This window comes from Lineus longissimus, chromosome 2 (genome assembly GCF_910592395.1).
Source record: "Lineus longissimus chromosome 2, tnLinLong1.2, whole genome shotgun sequence".
In the NCBI taxonomy this organism is placed as follows: Eukaryota; Metazoa; Nemertea; class Pilidiophora; order Heteronemertea; family Lineidae; genus Lineus; species Lineus longissimus.
Genome location: NC_088309.1, coordinates 18,855,542 through 18,870,008, shown reverse-complemented (window position 1 = coordinate 18,870,008; position 14,467 = coordinate 18,855,542). Strand labels below are relative to the sequence as shown.

At 41.8% G+C, this 14,467-nt stretch overlaps 2 protein-coding genes across 3 annotated transcripts in view; one reads left to right on the top strand and one right to left on the bottom strand.

Moving 5' to 3' along the window:
- LOC135482724 (integrator complex subunit 3-like) overlaps positions 1 to 14,467 on the bottom strand; it is a 414,475-nt gene that overhangs the window by 347,707 nt on the left and 52,301 nt on the right. The window lies entirely within an intron of this gene.
- The window catches only part of LOC135482719 (protein unc-13 homolog B-like), a 220,494-nt gene that overhangs the window by 189,465 nt on the left and 16,562 nt on the right, over positions 1 to 14,467 (top strand). The window contains exons 24-35 of one of the 2 annotated variants that reach the window (XM_064763021.1): positions 533 to 693; positions 1,119 to 1,269; positions 1,678 to 1,836; positions 3,237 to 3,502; positions 3,992 to 4,204; positions 4,689 to 4,785; positions 4,959 to 5,102; positions 6,576 to 6,653; positions 8,218 to 8,384; positions 9,007 to 9,168; positions 9,496 to 9,622; positions 10,331 to 10,396. In XM_064763021.1, coding sequence (XP_064619091.1) covers positions 533 to 693; positions 1,119 to 1,269; positions 1,678 to 1,836; positions 3,237 to 3,502; positions 3,992 to 4,204; positions 4,689 to 4,785; positions 4,959 to 5,102; positions 6,576 to 6,653; positions 8,218 to 8,384; positions 9,007 to 9,168; positions 9,496 to 9,622; positions 10,331 to 10,396 — 1,791 coding nt within the window. Of the gene's footprint in view, positions 1 to 532; positions 694 to 1,118; positions 1,270 to 1,677; positions 1,837 to 3,236; positions 3,503 to 3,991; positions 4,205 to 4,688; positions 4,786 to 4,958; positions 5,103 to 6,575; positions 6,654 to 8,217; positions 8,385 to 9,006; positions 9,169 to 9,495; positions 9,623 to 10,330; positions 10,427 to 14,467 lie in introns of both variants that reach the window. The other variant, XM_064763022.1, reaches the window with a different exon arrangement.

The following is a 14,467-nucleotide window of genomic DNA, read 5'->3' as shown; positions in this document are numbered from 1 at the left end:
TAATTGAACGTTTTTCGAGGGTCGTGCCTGTCCTGTTTCTTCGAGTGGTATTGGAGGAGCCTCATAGCTTGTGGTTGACACTGCTGGCTACCGACAAATCGGGACCTGGTTTCATCCTTAGGGGGATAACCACGAATTGTTTTGATTTTCTGGATGGATGGGTGTGGCTTTCAAGGAAGTAAATTTCCTGGGTCTTCACTGACCTTTGAATGAGAAATAAAACTTAGGTTCCTTGTATCTGGCGTATATGCCAAGCAAAATAATCCACCAAGGGAGAAACATCATTAGCTTGCGATGGACTTTACATCTGACTAAAAATGGAGTCACTAGGCAAATAAAGTCAATTGGTGCCTAACCCTAGTGGCATGTTAAAATAGCTCATCCTGCCTTCACATTGTACGAGGTATGATTTAACTAAAACAAACGCAACACAGTTCCCTAACTCTTCATATTAGTCATCCACAGACCACTAATTTGACCCCTATCGCCTGCCAATAGTCCTGCTTTAAGTTTCCTGTCGTCTTGTTTTCAGAATTTGTTCCATTACCTCTGTGAGCAAGCAGGAGGTCAGGTGAAGTTGCCCGACGCCAAGGGGGATGAAGGGTGGAAAGTGTACTTTGAAGAACCAGCTCAAGAGATTGTGGACGAGTTTGCCATGAGATACGGCATTGAATCCATTTATCAAGCCATGACGTGAGTATAGTACGATCTGAGTGACTTCTCACTGTTTTAACGCAGCACAGAGCTTATACAGTCCGAATCACAAGTTACATCCCGTAAATCCCGTCATTGGTGCGTCAGTGGCGCGTCATTGATGCACTACCCGAATGTAGGTCGCGTGTAAGTCGTGTGTAGTACGCGAAACATGGAAAGATAAATGCGTCACTGGTGCATCATTGGCGCCCAACTCGCTTGTCACTGACGCGAAGCAGGACTGATGTCAATTGTGACTTGGACTGTACTTCCTGCTGGAAAGTTTTTCAGTGTGACCTGACTTTGGATGGTGAGTGTCCTGGAGCTTTGTTGGTAAACACCATTTTTGGCTTTGGCCGTCAGAGTAGACCATATTGTCTGTGTGCATGGTCTCATCGTAGATTCTGATTCCGCTTGTCTTCCAGGCATTTCTCTTGTTTGTCCACTAAGTACATGTCCCCCGGGGTGCCTGCAGTGATGAGTACCCTCCTAGCCAATATCAACGCCTTCTATGCACACACTACTGCCTCGACTGCGGTGTCAGCAAGTGACCGATTTGCTGCATCAAATTTTGGGGTAAGTTTTCGTAATTCGTTTTATTTTGTGTCAAACATTTTTTTCTATTGCGTTGTGCGTGATGACCCATTCCGACTTCAGTGATTTTGTACCACCTCACACTTCAGTAGCAGGCATTTGACTGACCATATTGAACATGTAGTGGATGTCTGCCTTAGATCGAGATGTCCTTCACTGATCTAGCTTACTAGATGTGATATGTAAATTGAAAGAAATATGTTGATCAGCTGCTGCTTTTCTGATACTGAATGTCTAACAGTCATATTTTCTCTTGCATTTTATTTTGCAGATTTGATAAGTACATATTGAGGAAAATAAAAATTGTGAAAATTTATTAGAAATTTTTGCAAATGCCAAACATAACTTAGCTTTTTCTTTGTGAGTAATTTGATTCTTTTCCAATTTCAGAAAGAGAAATTCGTGAAATTGTTGGATCAGCTACACAACTCACTTCGAATCGATCTTTCTGTCTACCGGAATACATTCCCAGCATCTGATCCCGCTCGGTTACAGGATCTCAAGTCAACAGTCGATCTTCTCACTAGCATTACATTCTTTAGGATGAAAGTAAGTAACGACTATAGCCGGGTAGGCCTATTGGACGGAACCTATCGGTTCCGACTTGGGACAGTTGTTCAAAACAAGTAAAGTCACTCATTTGACTTAAGTTTCATTTGGCGTTAACTCGCCCACTATTGGTTGAAAACGTGAGTCGTTTTCAGAACTCGTGTCATTGGAATGTGGATAATGTCTGACCTTAAGAACCAATTTGTAATGACACCATGATTCGTGCACTGAGACATGTGAGAGGTCTCCTCTGACTTCAGGGGTACCAATTTGTTTTTACGACCTAGTTCACCGAGAAGGACAGGAAAACCCTACATGAACCGATGTTGTAAAACATGGAAGGAAAAGGTGAACTTTAATTTGATAGCTGCAATATATCTTTTCACTTGTTTTTAATTTTGCCTAAGTGTTATCTATGTCTCAACTATAACGGGGCCATGTCACTAAGTATAACGGGTTGCCCATCATTATATTTTTGTTACAGACACATTTACTTGCTTCCATTAACAAGCTTAACAATACGGTACGATCACTCAGTATAGTCCTAACCAACCACATTATCCCCTTATGTGCACTGTCAAATTTGAAGAAAATTCATTTGCTGTGGGTTAAAAATCAAATATCACAAGATGCAAATGCTCATTTTAATGAAATATTTCCAGTCAGGTCTGAGAATACCAAATATCATGTGATGCAAATGCTCATTTTAATGAAATATTTCCAGTCAGGTCTGGGAATACCAAATATCATGTGATGCAAATGCTCATTTTAATGAAATATTTCCAGTCAGGTCTGGGAATACCAAATATCATGTGATGCAAATGCTCATTTTAATGAAATATTTCCAGTCAGGTCTGGGAATACCAAATATCACGTGATGTAAATGCTCATTTTAATGAAATATTTCTCGTCACTTCTGTGTAATCCTGTCCCCTGATCTTCCCCATTTATTCACACTCATGCCCTTTCAAGTATTCACCATGCGTCCCGCAAATATATTGTGATTCCCATTTAAACTGAGCATAAAGATTGTTTTGTATTAAAAGTTGTTTCATATTAAGTATGTCGTTGTCTTGAATGAGGAAAAAAACAGCATGGAGTCAAAAAAGTTGTGAAATGATCGTTTCTTCCCCAGCTGAGCCAAGAGTAATAAGGGTATTAGTAAGACACAGAGTGATTGGGGAATTAGAATGACACTGAACACCAGTGTGTCATGTGTATCCTGCTGAACACTACAGGGCATATTTTCAACCCTCATCATCATCAACATCATCATGTCCCTTATCCACATGGTCCGAGGCGCAGTGCAGCAGTCTCCACTTAGACTCGTTGCAGCGACCCAAATTAGTTTTGGTTATACTCGGACCAGTCCTAACAACGTCGTCTCATTCCGGTTTCAGGTTCAGGAGTTATCTCAACCACCAAGGGCAAGCACCGTCGTAAAAGACTGCGTCAAAGCCTGTATGAAGTCCACGTATCAGTTCTTGTTTGACAATTGCTATGAACTCTATCAGAGAGAATTCCAAACCGATCCAAATGAAACGCCTCACCCCGACCAAATGGAGGGGCCGAACATGAGGAGTTTGGACTTTTGGCACAAGTTGATTGCGTTGATTGTCTCGGTGGTCGAAGAGGATAAGAATAGTTACACTCCAGTATTAAATCAGTAAGTATAAGGATTGCTTTATCGAAGGAAATAGTGAATATCCCTTACGCATCCTTTGGAAGAAACCTTATGTCCAGTGTTACAGAGCTATCAACCTCCAGTATGAACGAGTGGAGCAAAGCCCAACAGCATGACCTCCTAATGTAGTTTTCGCAGGGGCAGCTAGTTGCAAAGTCATCTGTTGCTGGTGGGAGCTGCACATTCAACATTCGCTGTCAACATATTAGGGGCCAAGATGCTCCATGTCTCATGTTACAGTGCTATCAAATTCCACTATTAACGAGTGGAGCAAAGCCTAACAGCATGACCTCCTGATGGAGTTTTCGCAGGGGCGGCCTGTGTTGCAAAGTCATCTGTTGTTGGTGGCAGCCGCAGATTGGAATATGAATTCAACCTATGGTGCTGTGGTAGTCATGACGAGGATGTAATTCCAGGATATTATTGCGGGGATTCTCATTGCTTAGGAAGTTATTGCGTTCTTTTTTTCAGATTTCCCCAAGAATTAAATGTAGGCCAAGTGAGTGCCTCATCACTGTGGAACCTGTTCTCGCAAGACATGAGCTACGCGCTTCAAGAACACGAAAAGGAACGATTATGCAAAAGTTCAGAGTACATGAATCTACATTTCAAAATCAAGTGGCTCTACAATAAATATATTAACGACGTTCCTCCTTACAAGGAAACGGTGCCGGAATACCCTAGGTGAGTCGGGTCGAGATTAGTGGTTTCTTCTTGATGCGCGAGGCCTAGTCTTGACTGACTTTGACTGAATACGTCAACCCTCGAAGATCGGGGGACCATGCCTGTTTCCATGGTCATGTTCAAGGAGTAAGAAGGCCTGAAAGACCTGTTATTTTACCAAAGAGTCTTTGGAGTTTTGTTTTTCAGACATTCTGAAGGAAGTCAAAACCTTCCACTTAACATGCTTAAAGGGACAATATAGGCAGCAGCTAGTCAGGCAAGATAAAGTTACACGAATTCACCACTAGGGGTCTCTAACATCTCACAGTACATCGAAATGATTCATGCTTGTACAAGGAATATATTTAGTGCTGAGTCTGACATGACCCAGGGCCCTTACTGTACCTGAATATGGCCAAATTAGCCCCTCTGCTCCTGCCTATAGTCCCCCTTTAAGACACAGATTATGCTTAGCTTCACTTACGGTTTTTGCTGCATTTTTCAGGTGGTTTGAGCCATTTGTGATGCAGTGGCTGAACGAGAATGACGATGTCTCAATGGAATATTTACATGGTGCTTATGATCGCGACAAGAAGGATGGGGTAAGTGGGCAATAAGAGGAAAAAGACAACTTAGCTTTTATAGATGGGTACAAGAATCGGTGGTTAAAGAGTGGTAAATTGTATAATTTGAAGTTGGGCATCTGTAAACAATTTTGACGAGATAAAAGGAGGCACTAAGGACCACTGGTATCACTGGTTTCTTTGCGTTGCAGTTCCAGAAGAGTTCTGAGCATGCCCTGTTCTCCACGTCCGTCGTTGATGTCTTCACACAGCTGAACCAGTGTTTTGATGTCATCAAGAAACTCGAATGTCCCGATCCAGAGATTATGGATAACTTCCTCAAGAGATTTGCAAAGGTCAGTATGAGGAAAAACATGAGTAAAAGAGGGAGGGGGGTGAGGGGTGAGACGTTGGCCAAATGTGAATGGTGTTAAATTTTAAGTAGTGGAATTGATCAGTGGTCCCCAAAGGGCATTGTCATTTCAATGAGAAAGACAGACATTATACTTGTGAACGCGAGTCCATTCTCATGCTCCTCCCATTGCATGTTGCTTTGGGATTCGTTACATTTATGGAGGAAATGTGGTCTTAGACACATTCATGGTCTTACCCTTGGGATGGATAACAATCTAAGATGCATCCAGTGCTCTGTAAGATGTCTTAAATTTTAAAACTTGCAGTCTGTGTGTTGGCCTTATCAGCAAACGTTTACATTTATCTAGGTCAGTAATGCATAAATGCATTGTAGGTCGGTCCCAAGGTCAGTTGGACTGAACTTTTGAACCTTTAAACATTAAAACATTTAAAACATGTAAAAAGATTTAAATTATGACTTTATTACATTTTTTCAGAGGGTAAATAAGTAATTTTTGCATGAACATTCTGGTTACGTATTGACTGAAGGCTCAACTGACATTTCTTACTCTCCTCATGCATGTAATGAAACAACTGAAAGGCTTGTGTACATTCTCCAAGCAAATTGATGTATATTTCTTTCCATCTCCGCCAACACAGATTTCTATTACATCATGTTGTCACAGGCTCATGAAGATATCAAAACCAACTAATCAGTTAGCGATCAATCGCAGCCATCACAAATCCTATGAAGTACCTGGGTATAAATCAGAGTTGTACAAATGATTGATTTGTAAGCTAAAATTGACTGATGGAGGGCGATTCTTTTGCTATGATTCTGGTATCTTCATGCACCTGTGATTTCTCCACAATTTTTGGAGGAGAATTTCAGTATTTGTGACTGAGTCGACTGTGCTAGTTCTGGGGTTGTGAGTCCAGCTTGTTCAAAGAGTCTTATCCTGCATGTTCGGGGCAAGATGATTTCAAGGTGACTTGACGTTTCTGCATGGTATTTGGTGATGGATCCATTAAGCAGGGAACTAATTTCTAGTGCGTCATTTCTAGTGCGTTGGTGCAATGGAAGACTTGCGATCGGGAGGTCATGGGTTGGAGGTCTTGCCTGTGCCACTTGGAGTTTTCAACTGGCCTTAATAGGCCAAAAGTTGCGCATTATCTGTGTGGCCTTGGTTTCTTTAAGGGTTTCTGAATTAGGCATGGGAATGAATGTCAAGTCCTTTGAGACTTTTGTACAGTACAGTGGAACTTTAGCGGACACCTCTCTATTAGGGTCACCAGTTTTGGTCCCAAATTGGTAGTTTCTATTCAATTTGACCTCTCTAATCAGGACACCTCTATAAAGGACAGCACTTGCCAGTCCCGAAGGTGTCCTTAATAGAGAGGTTCTACTGTATAATGTGCCAATTGATGTCTTCCTTTACCATTCTGTCTCTCACTGAGGATGTTTCTCTTTTCAGACGGTCAATAAAGTATTACTCGCGTACGCAGACATTGTGTCTAGAGACTTTGACAAGTACACGGGGCGGCAAAAAGTGGTGAGTATAGTGCCAGAGATTCTTGTGCGTATTAGTGCAGTTTTTAGTTGACACCAATGATCGCCAATGGTGCTGTCCTTCTTTGCAGAATTGGGATTCATAGTCCTTCAAGTAAAAGGCCCTTTCAAAGTAGCCACCTGATTCTGATTTGATCGTCAGTTGATTGTTTAATTGCTTCATTGCCAAAGGTGACAATCATCTAAGCAGGTCACTGGTGCGGCATTGGCGTGCAACATGTGCCTACTGTCAGTGTAACTGACGCGAAGGAGGAAGGAAGCAAATTGTGACTTGGACTGTAGGCCTTCAATGTACGAAGCTGCATGCAAGCAGATTGCGGTTCATTACTCAGGCAGTTGCACCAAGCACCGAGGGAAGAACTGTTTTGTGGATGACTAAAAAATTTCAATCGAGACTTAGATTTGTCATCCTATTTATTTGAGATTGAATGTGGTGTATTTATAAACAGGTGGACTTATCTTGGATGTTGATTCCTGCTAGTGTTAAACAGGCAAAGGTAAAAAGTCAACAATATCATCTGAACTGGCATAACCTTAACTTGAGGCTAAAATTTTTAACGCCTTGTTTAACTGCATGTATGCATCTAACATTATGGGAGAACGAGACTATCCTAGTCACTTCATAAAAAAGAAGCCAGAAAACTAACTGTACTCTATTCTAAATTCTTGACAAAGAGAGAGCTTAGTGCGTCTGAGGAGGAATTCTTGATTTCTTGGTCTGAAGTCTGACACCACCAGAAGCAGATTGAACCTTCTGAGGTCTTAGGTTTACAGTCGTTGTGTTATCGATTATATAGCTAGAATCATATCACACAACAATATCGAGACTAACTTTAATCATTAAACTACTAAAATAGCAGTGTTATCTTCTTTCATACTTTAACAAAATTTGGTGGTGGTTTAAAAGACCTTGCATACAATGTGGATAGTGCATGTTAATTGGCTAGTTTGTAATGAATCTTATAATTTAATTATAACAAATTCATTTTAATTAATCAACTAATTAACTTTTTAAGCATAGTACAGGAAACTGTTTGGTGGCTGGGGGTAAAAATATAGGCAGTGCAGTACAGTTTTCTGCATTACAAAATTTCTCCAGCCAATGCTGGCAGTTGGCGTCTTATCTCTTTCAGTTAACTCTTTCAGCCCGTAGTTCGATTTGAAAACCGAGGCGAATTTTCAGAAAATCCGACTTTCAAAATCGGCAGACGATATCACAGATTTTCAGCGCCATCTGATAACTACCAATCCAACTATAATCGATTGAAAAGATCGTCGACGCATTGTCATATGTTGCTCGAGTCACCACAAGTGTATTTGAGGCGAATGCATCATGTGACAGTGCGGGAAATTTGAATTTGAAAATCTGTGAGTATGCGGTCTGCGGCTGTGAAATCAATCGTGGCGGACCGGCTTGCGGGCTGAAAGGGTTAAGCTATTATAGGCTTAATACCAAGTTAAGTTCACACAAGTGCTTTAGTGACGAAGCCGGGCCTTACTGGGTCATTTTATACATTCTGTTATTGACAGACTTGTCTCCGTTTCAGGCTTGCATCTTGATGAACAACATCCAGCAACTGCGAGTTCAGTTGGAGAAGGTGTTCGAGGCAATGGGTGGAGAGAAGCTGGTACCAGAAGCTGCTGATATACTCAAGGAGTTGCAACAGAAACTCAATGGCGTTCTCGACGAACTCAGTATGATCTTTGCAAAAAGGTGAGTGGATCTCAGTGAATAGGTGAAGGATGAATCTGCTCGATGTGACTTTGGTACTGGAGACCATGCAGACCAGCTCCAGGTGATTTAGATTTGCTCGTTTATGAAGATCAGAGAGGAATACTGGCCAAAGGATGCCACATTGGACCACAAAACTCTTGGGCTCTATGGCAATGCAGCCAACGTTGTTACCGAAAGTGGACTGACTGTCCGGTACGCATCTCATAAAATCCAAATGTTGAAGAAGACAAAGCATTACAGGAGGTTCCTGAATACAATACAAGGGGTTGTGTATGCGAATGTCTACCAGAAATAGTGGGGTGGGGATGAAAAATATGCCACCAAATGTGGGTGGGAATTTGAGATTGTTGAATAGGTTGGAGGGAGCCTATCAAAGGCTCGAGGAAAGGATGCTCTACACTTGTAATTATAAGTTGCCCCTCTCCTGGGTGTTAAAATTTCTTCTTCTGCGTTCAGAATTTTTGCGATTCATGCTAGACAGTCAGCTGTCAACAAAGTCGGCTGCCAGAGAGTTCAGCCAGAGAGCCCTAGAGCTTTGGGGTGTTGAAGTAACAAGAGTAGACAAGTGACTCGACATAAACTTTCTTCTCAATTGTTTCAGTTTGGAGCCTCAGATCCAGCAAAGCGTACAGGAGTTGGCCAATCTGTTATCGAAAGTCAAAGGTGCTGGACAGGTGTCGTTATCGCAGCCTAGTCAACGGAATAACATCCAGCAGGAATCGGATATGATCCTGCGACCACTAATGGATCTTCTTGATGGAAGGTGCGTATTAATGTACTATATACCCTTTTTGGCTCAACGTAGAAAGACAGGTTTTTGATTTGAACTAATTTTTAAGGTCACAGAGGTCAAATGGCTAAAATTGGCCGTTTGATTGTAACCATGGTACGTTTTTTAACCGCTAAAGCTATCAACTTGAAACTTGGTACACATGACCCTCCAGGTCAGATAACCTCTGACACCAATTTTTGGACCAACATGATTCTAGACTTGGCCACCAGGGGGCCAAAACTGAAAAAGTAAAAAGTGCAATATCTTGCCTATTTGTGACTTGTTTTCAATAATATTTGTTTACCTTTCCACTTCCAGTTTGTCAATGTTTGCCCAAGTGTGCGAGAAGACCGTGCTGAAGCGATTATTGAAGGAGTTATGGAAGATTGTGATGCACACGATGGAAAAGACAGTGGTGCTGCCACCTTTATCAGATCCACGACAAGTAAGATAACGAGTCGATCATATATTTATACGCCTCGGGTTGATTAAATCTGTGACAAAAACGATTTGGTGGAGTTCCTTGTACATGTCATAAAAACAGGGATTTAGAAATATCATTCACAACACCAGATAGTTTCAACTTGGGGTCAACACTGTGTTGGCAGCAGAATCTGTTCTCCATAGCCAGTAAGACTACAACTCTTCCGTTCTTGCATCTCAGCTGCAAGGAATCACTCTTGGAAGTAACCACAAATCAAAAACTGACAGGTGTATCAGCCCAGCATAGGTTCCTGTCGGTATACTGCAAACCCCCTTATTTTTGCGAGTCGAATATTTTCGTGAATGGGTCAAAACATAAATGGAGAATATCAGCGGCATGACACTAAGTGATTTAGTGATACAATGTCCATGAGCAGAATTTTGTGCCAGTGATATCTGAAAAAGGGGTTTTAGGGCAGTGAAAATAAAGGGGCTTGGAGTTTTCAAAGTCAAACTTGTACATTGTAACTTGCCCTGTTGCAAGCTTTCTTTCTTATGACCATATTTCTTCCGTCGTACATGTACATGTACTTCCATCCCAAATCTGACCATTTAGAGCTAGTGGGTTAAATTGCCAAGGGCAAGACTTTAACTCTAACGCCTAACACCCATTTCCCAAACTAACAACGCCCTTAGTAACTGACATCGCACTTTAACCCTCTCCATCCAGTTGCTGCCTTTGCCAGGAAATGCTCAAGCCAAGATCGAGGACATGTCTCGGTTATTCCTGAACCATGTAAGTCACATGCCCGTCGCAATGATCCAGGTGACTACCACACGTCTAACAGTAACTTATCAGTTGTCGTCACGTCCATGCGAATGTGTAGGCAACTTGTTGTCATAGGTGGATCGTTGTAAACGACGGCTTGTCGATGTTGTGACGTTTGGAGTCGGATCGCATCCATACGGGCACCCGTCGTCGAATCCAAGTGTGGACGTAACACTTTTGATGTTTGGATGTCCCACCTAGCACTAACTATGTTGTCTTTTTCAGTTGTTTTCATGTTGTTGTTGTTGTTGTTACTTTGTTGCACGGATAGACGAGTCACTATAGGCTGTTTTTTCAGTTGTTGGTGTTTATAAATGTCCTCGGTTGTGTGGAGAAACGGGGACAGTCCTCATTGTGCATAATTCACGTGTGTTTGTGTGCATGTATTTTTTTGGGGGGGGGTGAGGGGGTAGTGAAGACCGACATGCACAATATACTGTTATATTTTTTGGCTTTTTCTGTTCTTTTTTTCCATTTTACTTTTTCAAGTCCACACTGTACCACTAGAATAAACAAGAGATGCGTCTGATTTTTTCAGAAAGTTTGAATAGGCTTGCAAGGTTTGATGATCATATTGTCAGAAATATAGGGCAAGGAGTCAAGATGACCCAAAGCTAAGGGCTCTGCACTTGTGACGAGAATCCCGGACTACCTGGGCCCTGTTGTTAGAAAGCATGTTAGCTTATAACATCATGTTGACATGTTGTATCATGTACATCAGTGCATAATGTAACAACATGTCAGCATGATGTTATGAGCTAACATGCTTTCTAACAACCGGGCCCTGGCTCTCAGAATGATTGTGCACATCGCAACAAAGACTTGATGTTTATTTTTGCCCGAGATTTGACGTAAGTCTGCCCATCAGCGACGTACTTTCAGAACTATTTTTAACATGAGTACAGAGCACTCTTTCAAATATTGGAAGGAATTGTAATACGTATATATAAACCTGTGGTGATCTAACTTTTCATTCTTGGACATCCTGTTGTTGGTGTGTTGCCCGAGGTTTGATGTAAGTCTGCCCATCAATGGCGTACTTTCAGAACTATTTTTAACATGAGTACAGAGCACTCTTTTAAATGTTGGAAGGAATTGTAATACGTATAGATAAACCTGTGGTGATCTAACTTTTCAGTCTTGGACATCCTGTTGTTGGTGTGTTGTTCATTGTGTCGGATTCTGTGAAATATGAGTCAAGTGATGGTTGGTGAACGTTATCTGTGAGAATCTTTTCCAAAATAAGGACAAGGTTTTCTTGTTGCTTTCTTACAAGATTTGCAGTATTAGCTCCTGTAAGCAGGACTCATTCGCTATTTTAGCTAAGAATTCTAGCTTTCAAGGAACGTTCCAAAAGCGTTTGATAACAGATAGACGGTAATAATTCGGAGTGTTTGCAAATATCTCACTCTAAGATGTCGGAGATTAAGTTTGGTGTTCACTTCTCGAGTTCGATTTGAAGTCTTCATTCAAAGTGTTTCGTGTGTGTGTCTATTTGGAATTTCTTCGGATTACAAATGAACCTGTGTTCCAATTATTTTGCAGTTATCCCCATCAAAAAAGAGTCTGTCAGAGTGCAGTGTTCATGAGATAGTCAAATGGGTAGGAGGTGGTCTCGGGCAAAAGTCAAATGTTCACTCGTGTAATGTTAGGATACCCACTTGCATTTCTCTGGGCCTGACCCTTCTTTGGGAATAACCCGGTTTTACCAATTTCACTGGAATCCTGACATTACACAATAATACGTGAATTCTTTTAAACATTTTGACTTTTGTTGCTGGCGTTCATGTTACTTTATGATATAGCGGTGTGGTTCGCTGTGAATTGGCGCTCTTTCTTGTTGCTACTGGTGATGCAGTCTCTCATGGACTTGGACTCGTTGGATGTCGGCATGCATGTTCCTTATGATTACAGTACCTGTCTTAAAAAGTGTGGTGTTCTATCCGTTTTGTGAGCGTTAACCCTTATGCGACTGGGATTTTCCAATTCCTTTTGCTACCAGACGTTTTGGTGACGAATATACCAGATAGCCCTTCCATCCACACTGTAACAATTATAGAGCTTTAATCAGCCTTTGTTTCAAACATCATTCATAGATGGCAGCCCTGGCACTTATATATAGTGCATATTGAGTGAAACATAAAAATTTGGGAGCGTGGTGACACAACGGTTTAGCGTCAGCCTTGTGATCGGGAGGTCCCGGGTTCGTTACCCGGCCAGTGCTACTTTGAACTCTCAACAGGCCTGAAATGTCCTTCCGTGCGCTAAATTGTGACCGCCCTTGGTTCCAGAAAGGTTTCTGGATAGCTAAGTATTAATGTGTGCGATTGTAAAGCGCTTTGAGACAGTAGATGTACAGTGCAAGGGCTATATAAAAACAAACTATAATTATATGTACCACTGTGCAGGCCAGTGGTGCTTTTGGAGTGTCATTTTATGTACCACTCTGCAGGTCAACTAGGTAGCTAAAAGGGTCAACCATGTGCTCTTAAAGTAATCAGATCTGAAACGCCCAAAAAATTGTTACAGTTTACTGTGAGCCTCCTCAATGTATTTCTTTACTTTGCATGACCCTTTACGACTGTCTGTTCAGTTTATTAAACCAAATGATGTGACTCTTTTTTTCAGGATGTGTTTTTATTTCAGTCGACTATTATCTTTAGTTCTGATATACTGATTACTATATTGTGTTTTTCAGATGCTTACCAGTCAGAACGGCCCCTGGTCAAAACGGCCCCCGCTTTAATAGAGTCAAAACGGCCCCGAGTCAAAACGGCCCCGGGTCGAAACGGCCCTGGGTCAAATGGGCACCTATAGCGGCGGAGTGTAGGGTATCGTGTGAAGTGGGCGGGTATAGTTGAGTGTATAGTTGAGGCGGTTTAGGGATAAGTATTTTTAGGGGTGGGAACTTCGATCCTGTGATCTAGACCTCAAGAATTTGTAGTCTTTATTCATTCTTAGTACTGTTTGCATGCTTGGCAATGTTTATTCAGAAGTACTTAGTAGATCGAGGGGCTTTTAATTTGTCTGGGCCACAGTCATGCATGCCGATCAACCGTCGTATATCCATACTTCTAAATGAGAAAGAAATGAGAAGACTTTAGGATCTATATGAACCGCCGGTTAGTCGGCATGCAGTCATGAATTGCATCATCATTCATAGTCAAATTGAAGACAAATCAATACGGAATACCTGTTTCGTTTTAACTCATACTTAGTAGTTTATTATCAATTATACCGGTAATGATAACATTTACATACAGTCGTCACTGTTACAGTTCATCAAATCAAATCAAAACATATAAAATACAGCCAGAGAATAAAACCATATCACACTTGTTGATATGCACTTGTTATCTTAAAACAATATGTTTTTATTACCAAAATGTAACCATCATTCCATGACTTAGACGACAGAGTCTAGAGCAAGCGCATGAAAAAGTTCAAAGCACATTCCATTTGACCGTTTTACGTACTTGGGGCAACGAGATGTGAACACGTACGGAGCAGCTGTCGGGCGTTCTTCTTTCCATTAATGTAATCCTCCCAAACTGCGAAGAGTTTTCCCTCGATTTGGCGGTATTGGGCTCGTTGCCTACGTTTCAGTTTGGCGGCACGCACAAGACGGACTTGGATCCCGACGAGACTTGCTTGTTCGTGGAGAAGCTTAACCAAAACGTAGAACGTGATATTTCCCCGACGTGCGTGTCGATTCAGGGCACCGTGCCAACCCTCGCAGTCGTTGTTAGTGCGAACGGGTTGGTTGAAGACACTCCACGTTTTAGGGGTCCATTGTGTCGTCTCAATCCAGTTTCTACGAATGTAGTCCACGAGCGTCGCCAGGGTTTCTGTTGTTGCACGTTTTGCCAGCTTTTCAAAGAGTGGGCGAATGTGTTCGTGGGGGAGGTAAGGCAAAGCGAGTAGTTCTTTGCAGAGTTGGTGCGTGACGTCATCGTGGAGGTATGCGGGTGCCAGACCGATCTCTTGAATCTTGCGCCAGATGCATTGGGCCCAGTGGAACGAACAACCTCGTATCTT